Raw genomic sequence first — 20,100 nt, 5'->3', positions numbered from 1 at the left:
AGTTACATTACATATGGAGGCGATAATTGTATTTTTTTATTTAATCATAGTGTCATTTTATTAATAATTTCCCTTTTTTATTTACAACAAGGGGTTATCAAAGATGCGTAGGCTATATTATTAAACTAACCCAAGACAAACTGTAGAATTCAGAAGATAATGTAGAAAAAATATATACAAATCAAAATAATATACTGTAGCAAAGCTTCGTTTGTGTAACCTTTTCCCACACAAGTTTGAAATGTTCCAAATGACCCCCAGACATTTATTACAATGGGTTTGTGTGATAATTGTTTTAAGAATGTCTATCATTAATGTTGTAAAAGAAAAAAAAAATTCTGAGACATCGGTAGCAATTTTAGTATCAATGATACTAGCCTTCATAAAAATATGCCATTACAACAAATATTTCAAATATACTGTCTTTAAGTTGTTTCTACATAAATTTGGAGAGTAACTGTGAAATTATTACAATATAAAAATATTTAAAACGCAGACGTTGAATGTGCGATTAATTAGTTACTTTTTTAACCCTTTCATGCATGCATTATGGAAAACATTATCTAGATTTTTTTTAATTCTTTTTATTACTGTAATATGATGCTAAAATTGAAATCTATTTTAATTTTTACAAAATTCAGTTTTATTAAAAAAATTATTTAACTGTCCACGTATGCATGCAACAAAGGCATAAAATGGGACAAAAAGCCACAGATGACAATATGGAATATTGTGCTTTTATTATGTCATTTTATGCTATGCATAACAGCTCAGATATTTAAAACATTAATATTACAATATAACAACGATAAAACACAGAGTGTAGGAACTATAATGCTAGTTACATATATGTGGAAACCTAATAGCAATATGGACTGGGCTTTGCTGGCACACACACACACACACACACACACACACACACACACACACACACACACACACACACACACACACACACACACACACACACACACTCAGTCCTCTGGGATATTCTGTGTTATTCTGAACTGAGTGCTTGACCTGTGCTGTCCCTGTTTGGTAGGCAAAATGCAAATTTTTCTCGGTATGTATGTGTAAAGTTGACATTTAATGCCATAATATGTCACTTTTAATGGTTATTTATGTTGATATATTTATTAAATATCTGTTTTATTACAATATAAGACAATTCAAAACATATTTGCACAAACAGAACAGATATACTAGCAGGTTACAGAAATCAGACTTTATGCATCTGACTCCACTGTTGCATGACGTCCACATGCGTGGACAGTTAGTTTTTGGTGTATAAAAACGTAATTTTACTCTAAATTTTAGTTTCTAAAATACTAACATATTCATCATACTTTACTGTACATACTAATCTTTTTTTTAGCTCAATTGACCTCCTTATGTAAAAGTTTTTCACAGATATGCCTGGGGCATTTTGCACATGGCTATCGCTGTCAGCCATCTTGGATTAATGATGTCATCAAGCAATGAATATTTGGGTTACAAGACAGTAGCCATTGTTAAAATATTGCTGTCAATCTACTGACTCTGCCCTCAAGTGGTTTGGAGAGAATTACCAAGATAAAGGAACCCTAAATGGAGTTAAATTAACTGTCCCCAAATGTGGACACCATGCATGAAAGGGTTAAAATCGAGATAGAGTCCGCCTAGTGAATTTCGGCCATTTCCACCACTGAGTGTATTTAAATCAAATGTAGTCTATACTCTCTAACAGATATCCTCTCCTGTGTGTGTGTGTGTGTGTGTGTGTGTGTGTGTGTAGTTGCGTACGGATGCAGAGAAGCGTTCTCTGGTGGAGAGTGGACTGGCGTGGTACAGCGAGGACTGTAAATCCTTACGGAAGGCCGATGGAGTTTATGACACAGGGAGCCTGAAAACGGAGCCGTCCAGCAAGTGGAGGAAAACTCGGCTTCCCGATGGGACCGCGCAGGACAAGATGGGGAAAGGAGAACCGAAGAAACCTCAGAGCCTCGGGCAACCTGGGAGCTTCAAAAAGAGCCGCAATCCTCCTGTGGGCGTCACCTCACCCATCACACACAGTTCACAAAGTGTGCTAAAAATCGCAGGTATGTCATGTCTTATTTATAGTTTTTATGCTAATATTTAGGCGTAAGCTTTGAGACTGTTTTTTTTATTTGGATATATTTCAGACTTTACATGTACACGGCTTATTTATTGATTTTTAAAGGGTTTATAAAGGGCTTTTGATATATAAAAGGTCATGGTGATATAATAATATCCTGTAAATTTCAGAGCTGAAAACTTCCTTGTTAGTCAAAGAAAAGCTTTTATTGACACCAAACCCAGAAAACGCGCGATCTGCGAATGTGCTTACCCGTGACATCAGAGTTCAGTGGAACGCCGCCTTAACCGAAGAAGACGAACGCCTAATTATGTAGCCCCGCCCACCGACTCGCTGCGGGCATGTTAGATAAATAACATAGGCCTACGTGGAGCTAAACCGGGTCAAACTTCTTTTGGATTCTAAAATGCATGGTTCCAGCTCACGTGGGGAAGATTCATTCACCGGATTCGTTTGTAAACAAGAGACTGAATTTGCAGACAGGATGAGATTAAAAAACGATGCTGTGGCTTCTGGATCTGACAGGAATGATGCAACACAACTATGAGAGTAAAACATGTTTTTTATATGAGATAGTATTGTATTGTCACGTTTGATATCTACTGATTATGTACGTGTCTAACTGAACATAACCTCCGCGCTGTCACAGGCTGGAGTATCCTTTGTATTTGAGGTGTTGTTGGTTCATTGTCCTGCGATTCGTGCTTATATTGGCCAGGGCTCTTGTGTGTGTGTGTGTTATGCACGGTTCATGGTTATATCCACCGATCGGGCCGGCCAAGTAATAAAAAATAACATTCCAATGAATTGCGGGTGGATGAGATAAATTATTGTGTTTGTTTGATAAAGATATTTTGTGAACCCTGTGGGCGAATCATTTTCAAAACAATTCCTCACGCGTTTGAAGTGAATTCGTGTCTGACGCCCGAGTTGAAAAATCTGAACTTTGGCGTCTATTGGCGCCGCGTTAACCAATCAGGAGCCTGCTCACTGCTGTCACATGGTAAAGTGACGTGATGAGAAACCCCGCATAATTTAAAAACACTACTATTGTGTCACAAAAGGTAGTTTTAAGAGTTTTTCACATGAGAATGTAGTTGTTTAAAGCTCAAATCTGTGGTTTGTTTATAAAGAGAGCGCCTATTTGAACATGTGATCTGGTGAATAAATGAATAAATAACAAGGCCTACGTGGAGCTAAACCGGGTCAAACTTCCTTCGTATTCCATAACGCATGGTTGCTTTGCTTTTATTTTTAATGAAGATCCAGCTCACGTGGGGAAGACATTGCATTTGTTCGCTTCATTTCACCGGATTCGTTTATAAACAAGAGACTGGATTTGCAGACAGGATGAGATTAAAAAACGATGCTGTGGCTTCTGGATCTGACAGGAATGATGCAACACAATTATGAGAGTATGCCGCCCTTAGTCACGATGCGAAGGCTGAGGTTTCCTTTTTACAGATGTTTAATGCTCTCGTTGACATAGACACCAACACCGTAGAACTGAGCAAAAAACGAAATATACAACATAACATCAATTACATGGAAAACATTAAACTCGCAAATAAACAGAAAATATATCCACATACTACTTTTGCCTGCTTGTGAGCTAAGAGAGGGGATTATATCTTGAAGATTCTTTGTTGGATGACTTATGATTATAGAGAGAAACACCTTTAACTTTGCGATGATTACATCATTCCATCTCTTCATGTGGATGACAAAACAGGAAGTGACATACAAAATCATGATGGAAATAAAATAAAATAATACCAAAAACTCTTAGAAAGATATAAATAAACAACAGTTCAGTATAGAAATCACAATAAACATTATAAAATAGTAAAAATATGCAAAATTAGACTAGTCAAAAGTAGCTTAAGTAAATGAGTGCACAAGAGTACACAAGCGCCATCTAGTGGAAATTAACATTATAGACAGAGAGCTTTGTGACAACAAATACAGAGAGTAAAACATGTTTTTTATATGTGATAGTGTTGCATTGTCATGTTTGATATCCACTGATTATGTACGTGTCTAACTGAACATAACCTTCGCGCTGCCACAGGCTGGAGTATCCTTTGTATTTGAGGTGTTGTTTGTTCATTGTCCTGCGATTCGTGATCAGACTCAAACATGTATGGGCCAGGGCTCGTGTGTGTGTGTGTTATGCAAGGTTCATGGTAATATCCACCAATCAGGCCGGCCATGTGATAGAAAAATAACATTCCAATGAATTGCGGGTGGATGAGAGATTATTGTGTTTGTTTGATAAAGACATTTTGTTATCATTCCGGTTGCCGTTTCTCCACATTGGAAGTTTTCAAAACAATTCCTCACGTGTAATGCTGCGTTCACACCAAAACATGAATAGAGCGTCCAGAGCGAGTGATTTCAATATTAAGTCAATGTAAAGACGCGCATCTGGAGGTCCTGCGGCGCGATAGACCGCCTCATTGACGCAAATCGACCGTCTTGCGCGATTTGCGCATTACGCACAAGTAATTTTATTTGGTGCTTTTTGTGCATTTACTCATTTGAAGCGAATTCCCGTCTGACGCCCGGGTTGAAACATTTGAACTTTGGCATCTATTCACGCCGCGTTAACCAATCAGGAGCCTGCTCGCTGCTGTCATGTGGTAAAGTGATGATGAGAAACCCCTCATAATTTAAAAACACTACTGTTATTGTGTCACAAAATGTAGTTTTAAGACTTTTTCAGGTGAGAATGTAGTTGTTTAAAGCTCAAATCTGTGGTTTATTTATAAAGAGAGCGCTTATTTAAAAAAAATTGTCTTGTGTTTTTGGAGTTGTGAGTTCCAGTGGATCAGCAGTGCTCAGCGCTCATTAAAGGGTTTGTTTACCCAAAAATGAAAATTCTGTCATTAATGGCTGAGCCTCATGTGGTTGGACACCCGTCAGACCTCCGTTCATCTTCAGACACAAATGAAGATATTTTAGTTGAAATCTGATGGTTCTGAAAGGCCTCCATTGGCTCAACTTTACACTCTCAAGACCCTTAAAAGACACTAAAGACTAAAGTTACAAAGTCCATCTCACTACAGCGGCTCTACAATAACTTTATGAAGTGACGAGGATAGTTTTTGTGCGCAAAAAACCCCTAAATAACGACTTATATAGTGATGTTGATTTCAAAACACGGCCTCATGAAGCTTCGAAGCGTTATGAATCAGTGAGTCGATTCAGCAGTTTGAATAGCCAAATTTCAGCAGTTTGACACGCGATCCGAATCATGATTCGACTCATTGATTCATAACGCTTCGAAGCTTCATGAGGCCGTGTTTTGAAATCGTCATCACTATGTAAGTCGTTATTTAGGGTTTTTTTGCGCACAAAAACTATTGTCGCCAATTCATAAAGTTATTGTAGAGCCGCTGTAGTGAGATGGACTTTGTAACTTTAGTCTTTAGTGTCTTTTAAGGGTCTTGAGAGTGTAAAGTTGAGCCAATGGAGGCCTTTCAGAGCATCAGATTTACACTAAAATATCTTCATTTGTGTCTGAAGATGAACGGAGGTCTGACGGGTGTCCAACCACATGAGGCTCAGTCATTAATGACACAATTTACATTTTTGGGTGAACTAACCCTTTAACCCCGGTGAGAGCAGCCTTTCCTCGGCCAGTCCTTCTGCCGTCTGCCGCTGGCTCTGATGTCTCTGTAGTGGTTAAACATCAGATATAATTCATCTTGTGTGGATCTAACGGCTGATCTTTGCTCTCATGAATCATCATTTGTTGTCTGCCAAATCGTTTTGACTGAGGGTAAAGAGAAGTTTCATAACTTTATTTTTTAGGATATTTAAATACACATGCAGTGAAGATAATGTAGGAGTTGCCTGGTCCACATTTGTGTGGCTATTAATGTTTAATATATTTTTTTAATGAAAATGAAAAGAGGCAGAGTGGTGTTTTATGACATATTTCTCCTGGAGCGCCTTGAACGCGCTTCTATTTAGCTTCAAACGCTCGATTTATACAGCGAATTGGACGTGCGAATGGATTCAAAATGTTCAAGCGTCCAACTAGACGCTCAATTCGCGTTTGGTGTGAACGCAGCATGTGGGAGCCGAAGCTCATTATAATATGCAAAACTGTTATCCAATCACAGCAGTGGGTGTTTACTTCCTAATCTTCAGTGCAGCAAGCCCATAAAAACAGAGCGTTCCAGGAGCTAGACTCAAAACCAGGGCAGAAAATAGCCTATTCATGATGATGTTTTTAAATGTAAAAACGTGAACATCATAAGTTGACCTCAGACAACAGTACAAAAAAGCCAGTTCATGACCCACTTTTTTTTAATGCTAACATTTAGGCTTTAGCTTTGACATAAACCGACTGTATTTTCTGATTTGGATATATTTCAGACTTCACATATACAAGGCATAAATTCATCCCATTCTGGGCAGCAAAACAAAACGTTTCTGTTCTCCGAACATGCAACTCCAAAAGGATTATTTATTAATGGTAATATATCATGATTTGGAAATGAATCAAACTTAGGCTGTTTACGTTACTAATACTGTCATCCATAATCTCCTGTAAATGAAGTCCATGTGTGACGCAGAGTCTCTTCAGCAGATCTCAAACTCATGACACGTCTGTGTGGAAACTTTAAAGAAACCACATGAACAGTATCAAAACTCAGTCTTAAACAAATAGTTCAAAGTTCTGTCATCATTTCACTCGTTATCGTATCGTTCCACGCTTTTGTATACAATAAATGCAGTGATCAGAGGCTCAAAAAAGGACATTATCGCACCATAAATGGATCATAAAAGTAGTCCATATGACTTGTGCTTATATATCCAAAGTCTTCTGAAGTGGGATTCTGACTAGTTGTCCAGTGTAAATCCTCTCAAACCTGGTTCATGCATTAAGTCATGCTGGTTTGTACATGATGATATTCATCTTTAGGCGATTCATTCCTTTAACTTTTCCTTACTTTGTTTTCACAGTAGATTTAATGAGAGAGAAGCTGTCAGGTTTATCTTCTCTTGATGCAGTCTTCCTGTAGGCAGTGCAACCTTTCTATGCTGGATCCAAAGCTTACAATGACATTTAAATGTCAGCGATCCAGTGAAGACCAGCAGCCCTGGTGCCATATGGAATTTTGCTTTGTCATACTTATTTTCTGTTATTAAACCTTTACAAATGGCAAACGCATAATCACCAATTTAAGGAATTAAAAGCATAGAGGTCAAAGCACTGAATAAAACTCTTGGTGTGTGTGTGTGTGTGTGTGTGTGTGTGTGTGTGTGTGTGTGTGTGTGTGTGTGTGTGTGTGTGTGTGTGTGTGTGTGTGTGGGCATGTTTTCGTGAAATATCAGGACACAAATGTGTATAATGACATGGGTATTACAAAAAGAGGGTGAAATATGAGGACGTTCCCCATGTCCTCACTTTTCAAAATGCTTATAAATCACACAGAACAAGTTTTTTTTCACAGAAAGTGAACTGCACAGTCTCCTGTGAGGGTTAGGTTTAGGGGCAGTGTGTGTGTGTGTGTGTGTGTGTGTGTGTGTGTGTGTGTGTGTGTGTGTGTGTGTGTGTGTGTGTGTGTGTGTGTGTGTGTGTGTGTGTGTGTGTGTGTGTGTGTGTGTGTGTGTGTGTGTGTGTGTGTGTGTGTGTGTGTGTGTGTGTGTGTGTGTGTGATGGGTTAGGTTTAGGGGCAGTGTAAGGGGATAGAAAATACGGTTTGTACGGTATAAAAACCATTACGCCTATGGAATGTCCTCACATTTCACAAAAACAAACATGTGTGTGTGTGTGTGTGTGTGTGTGTGGCCACTGTGAAGTAAAATTACACTATAATATATATTTATATGAAATGTGTTCAGCATTGATAATAATCATAAATGTTTCTTTATCAGCATATTAGAATGATTTCTGAAGGATCATGTGACAGACGTATGTTAGCGTGTATGCAGATGTTAGTGTATGTAGAAGTTTGTTAGTGTGTATGTAGAAGTATGTTAGTGTGTATGTAGAAGTATGTTAGTGTATGTAGAAGTATGTTAGTGTGTATGTAGAAGTATGTTAGTGTGTATGTAGAAGTATATTAGTGTGTACTGTATGTAGAAGTATGTTAGTGTATGTAGAAGTATGTTAGCGTGTATGCGAGAGAATATTAGTGTGTATGTAGAAGTATGTTAGCGTGTATGCGAGAGAATGTTAGTGTGTACTTATGTTAGCGTGCATGTAGAAGTATGTTAGCGTGTATGTAGAAGTATGTTAGCGTGTATGTAGAAGTATGTTAACGTGTACTTATGTTAGTGTGTATGTAGAAGTATGTTAGCGTGTATGTATAAGTATGTTAACGTGTACTTATGTTAGTGTGTATGTAGAAGTATGTTAGTGTATGTAGAAGTATGTTAGCGTGTATGCGAGAGAATATTAGTGTGTATGTAGAAGTATGTTAGCGTGTATGCAAGAGAATGTTAGTGTGTATGTAGAAGTATGTTAGCGTGTATGCGAGAGAATGTTAGTGTGTATGTAGAAGTATGTTAGTGTATGTAGAAGTATGTTAGCGTGTATGTGAGAGAATATTAGTGTGTATGTAGAAGTATGTTAGCGTGTATGCGAGAGAATGTTAGTGTGTATGTAGAAGTATGTTAGCGTGTATGCGAGAGAATGTTAGTGTGTATGCAGAAGTATGTTAGCGTGTATGCGAGAGAATGTTAGTGTGTATGTAGAAGTATGTTAGTGTATGTAGAAGTGTGTTAGCGTGTATGCGAGAGAATGTTAGTGTGTATGTAGAAGTATGTTAGTGTGTATGCGAGAGAATGTTAGTGTGTATGTAGAAGTATGTTAGTGTGTATGCGAGAGAATGTTAGTGTGTATGTAGAAGTATGTTAGTGTGTATGCGAGAGAATGTTAGTGTGTATGTAGAAGTGTGTTAGTGTGTATGCGAGAGAATGTTAGTGTGTATGTAGAAGTATGTTAGTGTGTATGCGAGAGAATGTTAGTGTGTATGTAGAAGTATGTTAGTGTGTATGCGAGAGAATGTTAGTGTGTATGTAGAAGTATGTTAGTGTGTATGCGAGAGAATGTTAGTGTGTATGTAGAAGTATGTTAGTGTGTATGCGAGAGAATGTTAGTGTATGTAGAAGTATGTTAGTGTGTATGCGAGAGAATGTTAGTGTGTATGTAGAAGTATGTTAGCGTGTATGCGAGAGAATGTTAGTGTGTATGCAGAAGTATGTTAGCGTGTATGCGAGAGAATGTTAGTGTGTATGTAGAAGTATGTTAGTGTGTATGCGAGAGAATGTTAGTGTGTATGTAGAAGTATGTTAGTGTGTATGCGAGAGAATGTTAGTGTATGTAGAAGTATGCGTGTATGTGAGAGAATGTTAGTGTATGTAGAAGTATGTTAGTGTGTATGCGAGAGAATGTTAGTGTATGTAGAAGTATGTTAGCGTGTATGCGAGAGAATGTTAGTGTGTATGTAGAAGTATGTTAGTGTGTATGCGAGAGAATGTTAGTGTATGTAGAAGTATGTTAGTGTATGTAGAAGTATGTTAGCGTGTATGTGAGAGAATGTTAGTGTGTATGTAGAAGTATGTTAGTGTATGTAGAAGTATGTTAGCGTGTATGTGAGAGAATGTTAGTGTGTATGTAGAAGTATGTTAGTGTGTATGCGAGAGAATGTTAGTGTATGTAGAAGTATGTTAGCGTGTATGCGAGAGAATGTTAGTGTGTATGTAGAAGTATGTTAGTGTGTATGCGAGAGAATGTTAGTGTGTATGTAGAAGTATGTTAGTGTGTATGCTAGAGAATGTTAGTGTGTATGCAGAAGTATGTTAGTGTGTATGCGAGAGAATGTTAGTGTGTATGTAGAAGTATGTTAGCGTGTATGCGAGAGAATGTTAGTGTGTATGTAGAAGTATGTTAGCGTGTATGCGAGAGAATGTTAGTGTGAATGTAGAAGTACTGAAGTTTGGGAGCCAGAAAGTGTTCATTTTGGAAAGTAAATCAATTCATACCCATTGATATATTGCTTTATAATATCTTATTATTCTAGTGTTTTTTGTGGGCATTTTAATCCAAATATCTTGCCTTTAAAGCTTCATAGAATCTCCTCAATCAGTAATAATTAGTCCCCCAATCATCATAAGCAAGTTCACACATATTCTTGGTCACTCTTTGTCGTTGTAATGTTCAGATGTGATTGTGTTTGTCTCGTCGGACTCCTCCGCTGTAGGATCACGTGTGTAGTGGAGTTTATATCTTGTGTGGGCTGAGATGCTCGTTATCTTTGCTGTGTCTCTAATTAAATGCAGATGGGAGCTTGCCCTCGTCTCCATCCACCATGACTCACGTACTGTAGATTTAAGCCACAGAAACTTAATCATGGCTTCAATCGGGTCCTCTCCATGACTTCATCTGATGTCATACCCCCAAGGCTTTCCTGCTCACCTTTCAAATGACACGCCTCTGACCACATGATGACGTGTGTCATCCATGTTTTGGTCATTAACACTGAAACAGCTTTGTGTGTGTGTGTGTGTGTGTGTGTGTGTGTGTGTGTGTGTGTGTGTGTGTGTGTGTGTGTGTGTGTGTGTGTGTGTGTGTGTGTGTGTGTGTGTGTGTGTGTGTGTGTGTGTGTGTGTGTGTGTGTGTGTGTGTGTGTGTGTGTGTGTGTGTGTGTGTGTGTGTGTGTGTGTGTGTGTGTGTGTGTGTGTGTGTGTGTGTGTGTGTGTGTGTGTGTGTAGAAGTATGTTAGTGTGTGTGTAGAAGTATGTTAACGTGTACTTATGTTAGGGTGTATGTAGAAGTATGTTAGCATGTATGCAGAAGTATGTTAGCGTGTATGTAGAAGTATGTTAACATGTACTTATGTTAGCGTGCATGTTGAAGTATGTTAGCATGTATGCAGAAGTATGTTAACGTGTACTTATGTTAGGGTGTATGTAGAAGTATGTTAGCGTGTGTGTAGAAGTATGTTAACGTGTACTTATGTTAGCGTGCATGTAGAAGTATGTTAGCGTGTGTGTAGAAGTATGTTAACGTGTACTTATGTTAGCGTGCATGTAGAAGTATGTTAGCATGTATGCAGAAGTATGTTAGCATGTATGCAGAAGTATGTTAACATGTACTTATGTTAGCGTGTATGTAGAAGTATGTTAACGTGTACTTATGTTAGCGTGCATGTAGAAGTATGTTAGCGTGTATGTAGAAGTATGTTAGCATGTATGCAGAAGTATGTTAACATGTACTTATGTTAGCGTGTATGTAGAAGTATGTTAACGTGTACTTATGTTAGCGTGCATGTAGAAGTATGTTAGCGTGTATGTATAAGTATGTTAGCGTGTATGTATAAGTGTTAACGTGTACTTATGTTAGTGTGTATGTAGAAGTATGTTAGTGTGTATGTAGAAGTATGTTAGTGTGTATGTAGAAGTGTGTTAGTGTGTATGTAGAAGTATGTTAGCGTGTATGTGGATGTATGTTAGTGTGTATGTAGAAGTATGTTAGCATGTATGTAGAAGTATGTTAGCATGTATGTGGAAGTATGTTAGTGTGTATGTAGAAGTATGTTAGTGTGTATGTAGAAGTATGTTAGTGTGAATGTAGAAGTATATTAGCGTGTATGTAGAAGTATATTAGCGTGTATGCAGATGTTAGTGTGTATGTAGAAGTATGTTAGTGTGTATGTAGATGTATGTTAGTGTGTATGTAGAAGTATGTTAGTGTGTATGTAGATGTATGTTAGTGTGTATGTAGATGTATGTTAGTGTGTATGTAGAAGTATGTTAGTGTGTATGTAGAAGTATGTTAGCGTGTATGTGGATGTATGTTAGTGTGTATGTAGAAGTATGTTTGCATGTATGTAGAAGTATGTTAGTGTGTATGTAGATGTATGTTAGTGTGTATGTAGATGTATGTTAGTGTGTATGTAGAAGTATGTTAGTGTGTATGTAGAAGTATGTTAGTGTGTATGTAGATGTATGTTAGTGTGTATGTAGATGTATGTTAGTGTGTATGTAGATGTATGTTAGTGTGTATGTAGATGTATGTTAGTGTGTATGTAGATGTATGTTAGTGTGTATGTAGAAGTGTGTTAGTGTGTATCTAGATGTATGTTAGTGTGTATGTAGATGTATGTTAGTGTGTATGTAGATGTATGTTAGTGTGTATGTAGAAGTATGTTTGTTTGTATGTATGTAGAAGTATGTTAGTGTGTATGTAGATGTATGTTAGTGTGAATGTAGATGTATGTTAGTGTGTATGTAGATGTATGTTAGTGTGTATGTAGAAGTGTGTTAGTGTGTATGTAGATGTATGTTAGTGTGTATGTAGACGTATGTTAGTGTGTATGTAGATGTATGTTAGCGTGTGTGTAGAAGTATGTTTGTTTGTATGTATGTAGAAGTATGTTAGTGTGTATGTAGATGTATGTTAGTGTGTATGTAGATGTATGTTAGTGTGTATGTAGATGTATGTTAGTGTGTATGTAGAAGTGTGTTAGTGTGTATGTAGAAGTATGTTAGCGTGTATGTGGATGTATGTTAGTGTGTATGTAGAAGTATGTTTGCATGTATGTAGAAGTATGTTTGTTTGTATGTGGATGTATGTTAGTGTGTATGTAGAAGTATGTTTGCATGTATGTAGAAGTATGTTTGTTTGTATGTGGATGTATGTTAGTGTGTATGTAGAAGTATGTTAGTGTGTATGTAGAAGTATGTTTGTTTGTATGTAGAAGTATGTTAGTGTGTATGTAGATGTATGTTAGTGTGTATGTAGAAGTGTGTTAGTGTGTATGTAGAAGTATGTTAGCGTGTATGTGGATGTATGTTAGTGTGTATGTAGAAGTATGTTAGCGTGTATGTGGATGTATGTTAGCATGTATGTAGAAGTATGTTAGCGTGTATGTGGAAGTATGTTAGTGTGTATGTAGAAGTATGTTAGTGTGAATGTAGAAGTATGTTAGCGTGTGTGTAGAAGTATGTTAACGTGTACTTATGTTAGCGTGCATGTAGAAGTATGTTAGCATGTATGCAGAAGTATTTTAGCGTGTATGTAGAAGTATGTTAGTGTGAATGTAGAAGTATTTTAGCGTGTATGTAGAAGTATATTAGCGTGTATGCAGATGTTAGTGTGTATGTAGAAGTATATTAGCGTGTATGCAGATGTTAGTGTGTATGTAGAAGTATATTAGCGTGTATGCAGATGTTAGTGTGTATGTAGAAGTATGTTAGTGTGTATGTAGAAGTATGTTAGCGTGTGTGTAGAAGTATGTTAACGTGTACTTATGTTAGCGTGCATGTAGAAGTATGTTAGCATGTATGCAGAAGTATTTTAGCGTGTATGTAGAAGTATGTTAGTGTGAATGTAGAAGTATTTTAGAGTGTATGTAGAAGTATATTAGCGTGTATGCAGATGTTAGTGTGTATGTAGAAGTATATTAGCGTGTATGCAGATGTTAGTGTGTATGTAGAAGTATATTAGCGTGTATGCAGATGTTAGTGTGTATGTAGAAGTATATTAGTGTGTATGCAGATGTTAGTGTGTATGTAGAAGTATATTAGCGTGTATGCAGATGTTAGTGTGTATGTAGAAGTATATTAGCGTGTATGCAGATGTTAGTGTGTATGTAGAAGTATGTTAGCGTGTATGCAGATGTTAGTGTGTATGTAGAAGTATGTTAGTGTGTATGTAGAAGTATATTAGCGTGTATGCAGATGTTAGTGTGTATGTAGAAGTATGTTAGTGTGTATGTAGAAGTATATTAGCGTGTATGCAGATGTTAGTGTGTATGTAGAAGTATGTTAGTGTGTATGTAGAAGTATATTAGCGTGTATGCAGATGTTAGTGTGTATGTAGAAGTATGTTAGTGTGTATGTAGAAGTATATTAGCGTGTATGCAGATGTTAGTGTGTATGTAGAAGTATGTTAGCGTGTATGCATTTAGTGACTGTTTCTCTCTCTCTTTCTTTAAAGTCCCCAAAGGAGACTCGAAGGCAGTTGACAAGGTGAAAATGTCCGTGAAGGCAACAGGTCTCCAGCGCTCCCGCTCTGATGCCGGCCGGGACAGTGGCGATTACCGCAAGCCTCCCTCAGGTCTGGTGAAGCCCTCCGCTGGCGGCTCCTTCGGCTACAGGAAACCCCCGAGCACCGGTACCGCCACGGTCCTGACAGCAGGAGGCGCCACCATCACCAGCGGCTCGGCCACTGTGGGCAAAACCCCGAAGTCCTCGGGCATCCCCATCAAACCCGTCCCAGGTGGAGGCGGCCGCAAAAACAGCCTGGATGCCAGCGGCGCCGAACAGGGTTTCCTCGCGCCCAGCGCTCGCGGGAGCATTCAGTATCGCAGTCTTCCACGGCCTGCAAAGTCCAGCGCTATGAGTTTAACCTCTCGCCCCGGGAGTGGCAGCATCGATGCCGGGCTCCTCACTCTTAAACCCGTGCCAGCTTTGCACAACACCATGCCCACCAGAGGAAAAGAAGGAGGCGGCCTGAAGGCAAGCAGTCGCTCGAGCACCACAGGCCCCGTCAACCAAACGGATCGTGAGAAGGAGAAGGAAAGGGCCAAGGCCAAAGCGGACCTGGAGATCAGCTGTCTGAAGGCCGAGAAGCAGAGCGACTGCTGTGGAGAGACGGTGGAGAAGATCCATCGAGTGCGGAGGACGAGCAGCAGCAAATACCCTGAGCTCAGCTCTCCAACCGGCACGCCACGGTACCACACCTGCAGGAACACCACGGGGCACAGTGCAGTTCAGGATACTTGTAGATACTATTTAGTCAAATAAAACATATTCTTTAAAAAAAAAAACTATAAAATGGACAATTGTTGGACATTCATTTGTTAAATAAATAAATTATTATTAATTCTATTATTATTATATTACTATATTATTAATAATTCAATAAAAAAAATAGATTTATATACACACACACACACACACACATATATATATATACAGTATATACATATCTTATATCTTCAAAAAATACATGCATACTTATTGGATTATATATATATATATTAGGGCTGTCAAAAGATTAATCGCGATTAATCGCATCCAAAATAAAAGTTTGTGTTTACATAATATATGTGTGTGTACTCTGTTAATTATTATTTATATATAAATACACACACATTCATGTATATATTTAAGAAATATTTGCATGTATATACATTTACATAATCTATAATATATATGAATATAAATGTTTTAGATATAAAAATAAAAAATTTTTCTTAAATATATACATGCTTGTGTGTGTATTTATATATAAATAATAATTAACATAGTACACACACATATATTATGTAAACACAAACTTTTATTTTGGATGCGATTAATCTTTTGACAGCCCAAATATATATATATATTAGTGCTGGGCATCGATTAAAAAAAATTAACTAATTAATCACACTTTTTTCTGTAATTAATCACGATTAATCGCAAGTTTTTAATATTTTACGTTTTTTATATTTTGATATTGTAATAATTTCAGTTACTGTCCAAATTAATGTATAAACAATTTAAAGACAGCATATTTTAAATATGTGTTGTATTGTCATATTTTTATGAATGAAGGCCAGTATCACTGATACTAAAGTGTCTATGAAACATTAATGACGTTACTGTATAACTGAAAGCTCCCAATTTCAACATTTATTAGGCTTTAAAAAAAACAACTTTTAATTTAAGTGAACTTAAAACAATCTTTACATAAACCCAAAATAATAAATGTTATATTTACCCATGGCCTTCCCTGTTATATATATACAGAAATGTAATAGTTATCTTTCTTAACTGCATAAATAATAAATTAAATATAGATGAATCATCATTAAAGCTAAAATTTTCTCTGTTCCCGTTGTTCTTTGATGAACATTAATGACATCATCATCAGTGCTACTGTCACTTTAAGATCAGCCGCAGATCTCACGCGCTGTCCCGCGCATCTCATTTCCTCACAACTCTTTAAGTTCATTTAAGACGTTATTTAACTAATTTAAGACTCTAATATGAGAATACTCAAAATCCTCTGTGTTGTTGTTATTGTTTGTTCAAGAGCAAAAGAGAACTCGATGTGAGCAGGAAACTGACGCGAGTCTATCTATGCGTCGAGTGTGTGTGTGTGTGTGTGTGTGTCCCTTGATTAGCTGACATGAGACGCATCCACACAGACAGGACACTGACACACACACACACACACACACACACACACACACACAGGACATTGGCATACAGCGCGCTCTCTTGTGTCTTGTCGCGCTTGGAAGCATTTACATGAATAAGAGCGTGATGATCATGTAACGCTAAGCAAAAATGGATATAAAAACGGACGCTGCGTTATTTGCGTTAAATATTTTTAATGCGTTAAGCTGAAAAAATTAATCGCTCGCGTTAACGCGTTAATTTGCCCAGCCCTAATATATTATATAAATATATATATATATATATATATATATATATATATATATATATATATATATATATATATATATATATATATATATATATATATATATATATATATATATATATATATATATATATATATATATATATATATATATATATATATATATATATATATATATATATATATATATATATATTAGTGGTGGGCATAGATTAATTTTTTTTATCTAGATTAATCTCTCTGTAATCTTGGAATTAATCCAGATTAAAATGGCTCATTTGAATTCTGCCGAAGGCATTCAGAATGTGTCTGCTCGTAAGTGACCGTTTGTCTTTTTGTAGTTTGAATAATAAATAACTTCTGTCCCTTTAAGACCTGACGCACGCATGGATCCCAAACACTGTTCCTGTGAGCTGTTACGACTGTGTTTACGTTAAGACTCACCAAGATGGGCTTTTAGACATTTTTGAGTGTATTTGACCATTAATAAGCTGGAAAAAGGAGCTCATTTTTGCACTTGTATGTCAGAGGCGGCTTTATTACGGTATGTGTGTGTGTGCGCTTCAGATGCGAGCGCGAAATCTGCGGTAATTAGTAGAATTAACGTTATGTGCAATCCTGCACGAAATTCAGACCGGTCACACCAATACTAACACACTGTCATATCAATACTGTAGAAAATGAGTATCGTATCGTTTCAGATATTTCAGTATCGATACATATCGAAATATGGATATTTTTGACAACACTCTCGCCCCTACAGTGCAATTCTGTTAGGTATACATCCGCGCTAAAATATCACGGTGAAAGTCATCATAGCTTGAGTAGTATAGACCCTGCTCCCAACCCAACTTTGAGAATAGATTAACGGCGATATTTTTTTTATCGCTCGATAAGAGTCTCACGTTAACGCAGCGCGTTAATGAAGATAATGGCCCACCACTAATATATATATATATATATATAGTAAATTGATTCTAGTCAATTAATAACTTTCTTGTTTTAATTTGTCATTTTATAAATATAATATAAAAACACATACGTTTACATATTTATTTAAATATATATTAGTGCTGTCAAATCGATTAATCGTAATTAATCGCTTATATAATATATTATATAATATAAGTTTGTGTTTATATATTTGATATATATATATATATATATATATATATATATATATATATATATATATATATATATATATGTGTCTGTGGATATACACACATATTATATAAACACAAACTTTTATGTTAGATTCAATTAATCACGATTAATCGATTTGAGAGTGCTAATATATCATATATATATATATATATATATATATATATATATATACAAATTTATCAAAATAAATATTGATGTTTTAAACTCGATATTTATGATGTGCTACTTCAGTCTTCCTAATTTTCCCATTAGTTTGAAAAAAAAAACTATTTGATTTGAAAATATCATGAATTAATTTTTATTAATTAAAACAACTATTTAAATAAATTTAAGTTGTTACAGCGGATGATTCTGCATTGTACATTAAATATTTAACCAGTCATAATAATTCAAATAATAATTAACAAATGTCTCAAGCTGTGCAGCCGTTCAAAAAAAAAAAAAAGTATATAATATATAAATAATTGTTTTATTTTATAAACAAGGCAACTTTAATAGGCAACTTTTTTGCAGGGAATACTTCTCTGTGTGTTCATATTATGCAAGTTATGCTACTCAATTATTTGAAAGCCTTTCTGTAACCGGACATAAAGAGCCTTGGGGGTGATTTTCTGGTTCTTGATTTAGTCAGGGTTCCCACTCTTTTTCAGAAACCATTTTCCAGTACTTTTCCAGGACATTTTCAATTTTACTACGGTGGGAATAAAAGACAAGGATCATGCCAAATATTGCTTTCTAAGTCTTTAAAAGCCGTCCAGTTTATGGCCATTACTTAACAATCCAGCATTTTTCAATATGAGCTCTTAATCAAACATTATGACTATGGAAGCTTGTTTACACCACAGAATAGAAAAAAAAAGTAATTGTGACTTTTTATCTCGCTATTCTGACTCTCGCAATTGCGAGTTTACATATTTGTGATATAAACGTGAAAATTGTTGCAATTCTTTTTTCCTCAGAATTGGACTTTATAACCTGCAATTGCAGTTTAGATCTCACAATTCTGAGAAAAGAGGTCAGAATTGCAAGATATAAACTCGCTACTGCGCAAAAGAGTCAATTGTGACTTTATAACACACAAATGTGACTTTATATCAAAATGATGTGATTAGGTAGCAGCTTACGGGTTAACATTCACTGCATACATTTGAGCAGTTATAGCATTAGCATTAGCTAACGGCTGAGAGTGGCAACACAAGACTAAACATCATTATTCAAAAATACTACTCATACGCATCAAACTCAGCATTCCTGAACATGTGCTTCTGCAACTAGAGCTAATTCTTTGGGCCAGCGATAAACTCTTTATACTCGGCTAAAGAAAAAACTTTTTTTTAAAGAATTTTCCCAGACAACAACAAGATTTTCCAGGACATTTTACATTTTCTCAAATCTTCCATGTGTTTTCCAGGACTGGAAATTTTGTCATCAATTTTCCAGGTTTTCCAGGACGAGTGGGAACCCTGTTAGTTCCTGTGGATGCTGAAGTCCTGCAGGTCTTTGAGTTCATGACGTGATGAGGCTGATGTGCTGCGTTTCCTCCACAGGTTATTGAGCAGCAAGTCTCTGGTTCATCCCCCCAGCCTGGCTCACCTAGACAAGGTCAACTCCAACAGTCTGGACTGCTGCATCACCATCCAAGACCTTCCTCCAAAGATCCCTCCCTACTCCAAGCTCCAGGACCTGGCCGGCTCCCGCGTGCCCCCCCGCCTCACCCCGAGCCCGGCTCCGGTGCTCCACATCGACTCTCCCAGCTGCTTCTCCGGCCAGGCTCTGTCTGTCAGCAGCTCCCCCATCCTCTACCCCAAGATGTCCGGCCTGCACCGCAGCATGGAGGCGCTGCCTCTCCATATGAGCCTGCCCACCAAAACCCATCTGGGGGAGCGGGAGGAGGCCCGGAGCACTGGGACATGGGGCGCAGGCAGCCGGACGTCCATCACTTTAGGAGACAGGTGAGTTTGGGGCTTTATGACTGAGCACAGTACAGCAAATTATACAGAATAATGAATGAACAAACCTGTCAAGAGCAGCATAACTGTCATCAATCCCTATTAAATCAATACTGTGGCTTTTAGGCCATGCATTTTTTTTTAATTATAAATGTATATTCTTATTTGGTTACACTTTATTTCGATAGTCCACTTTAAACATTCTACTAACTATAAGTCACTTTGCAACTACATGTCAACTAACTGTCATTAGAGTATTAGTTGACTGTCAGTAGACTGGTAGGTTATAGTTAGGTGTTAGGGTTCGGGTTAGTAGAATAAGTTGAATTGTAATTGCCAAGTTACTTATAGTCAGTAGAATGTCTTTTGGGGGCCCAACAAAATAAACGTTTAGTAAATATTAATCAGACAGTCTACAAATACTCTAATGGCAGTTAGTTGACATGTAGTTGCAAAGTTACTCATAGTTAGTAGAATGTCTAAAGTGG

At 36.9% G+C, this 20,100-nt stretch overlaps 1 protein-coding gene across 1 annotated transcript in view; it reads left to right on the top strand.

Annotated features, from left to right (window-relative positions):
* The window catches only part of nav1b (neuron navigator 1b), a gene marked incomplete at its 5' end in the record, with an annotated part of 186,525 nt that overhangs the window by 89,411 nt on the left and 77,014 nt on the right, over positions 1-20,100 (top strand). Inside the window, 3 exons of the mRNA XM_079841024.1 lie at positions 1,775-2,078; positions 14,058-14,793; positions 19,211-19,615. Coding sequence (XP_079697150.1) covers positions 1,775-2,078; positions 14,058-14,793; positions 19,211-19,615 — 1,445 coding nt within the window. The remainder of the gene's footprint in view (positions 1-1,774; positions 2,079-14,057; positions 14,794-19,210; positions 19,616-20,100) is intronic.

The sequence above is a fragment of the Gobio gobio genome (genome assembly GCF_949357685.1).
Source record: "Gobio gobio genome assembly, chromosome: 17".
Taxonomy (NCBI): domain Eukaryota; kingdom Metazoa; phylum Chordata; class Actinopteri; order Cypriniformes; family Gobionidae; genus Gobio; species Gobio gobio.
Note: the sequence above shows the minus strand (reverse complement) of the source record. Positions and strands in the feature narration are given on the sequence as shown.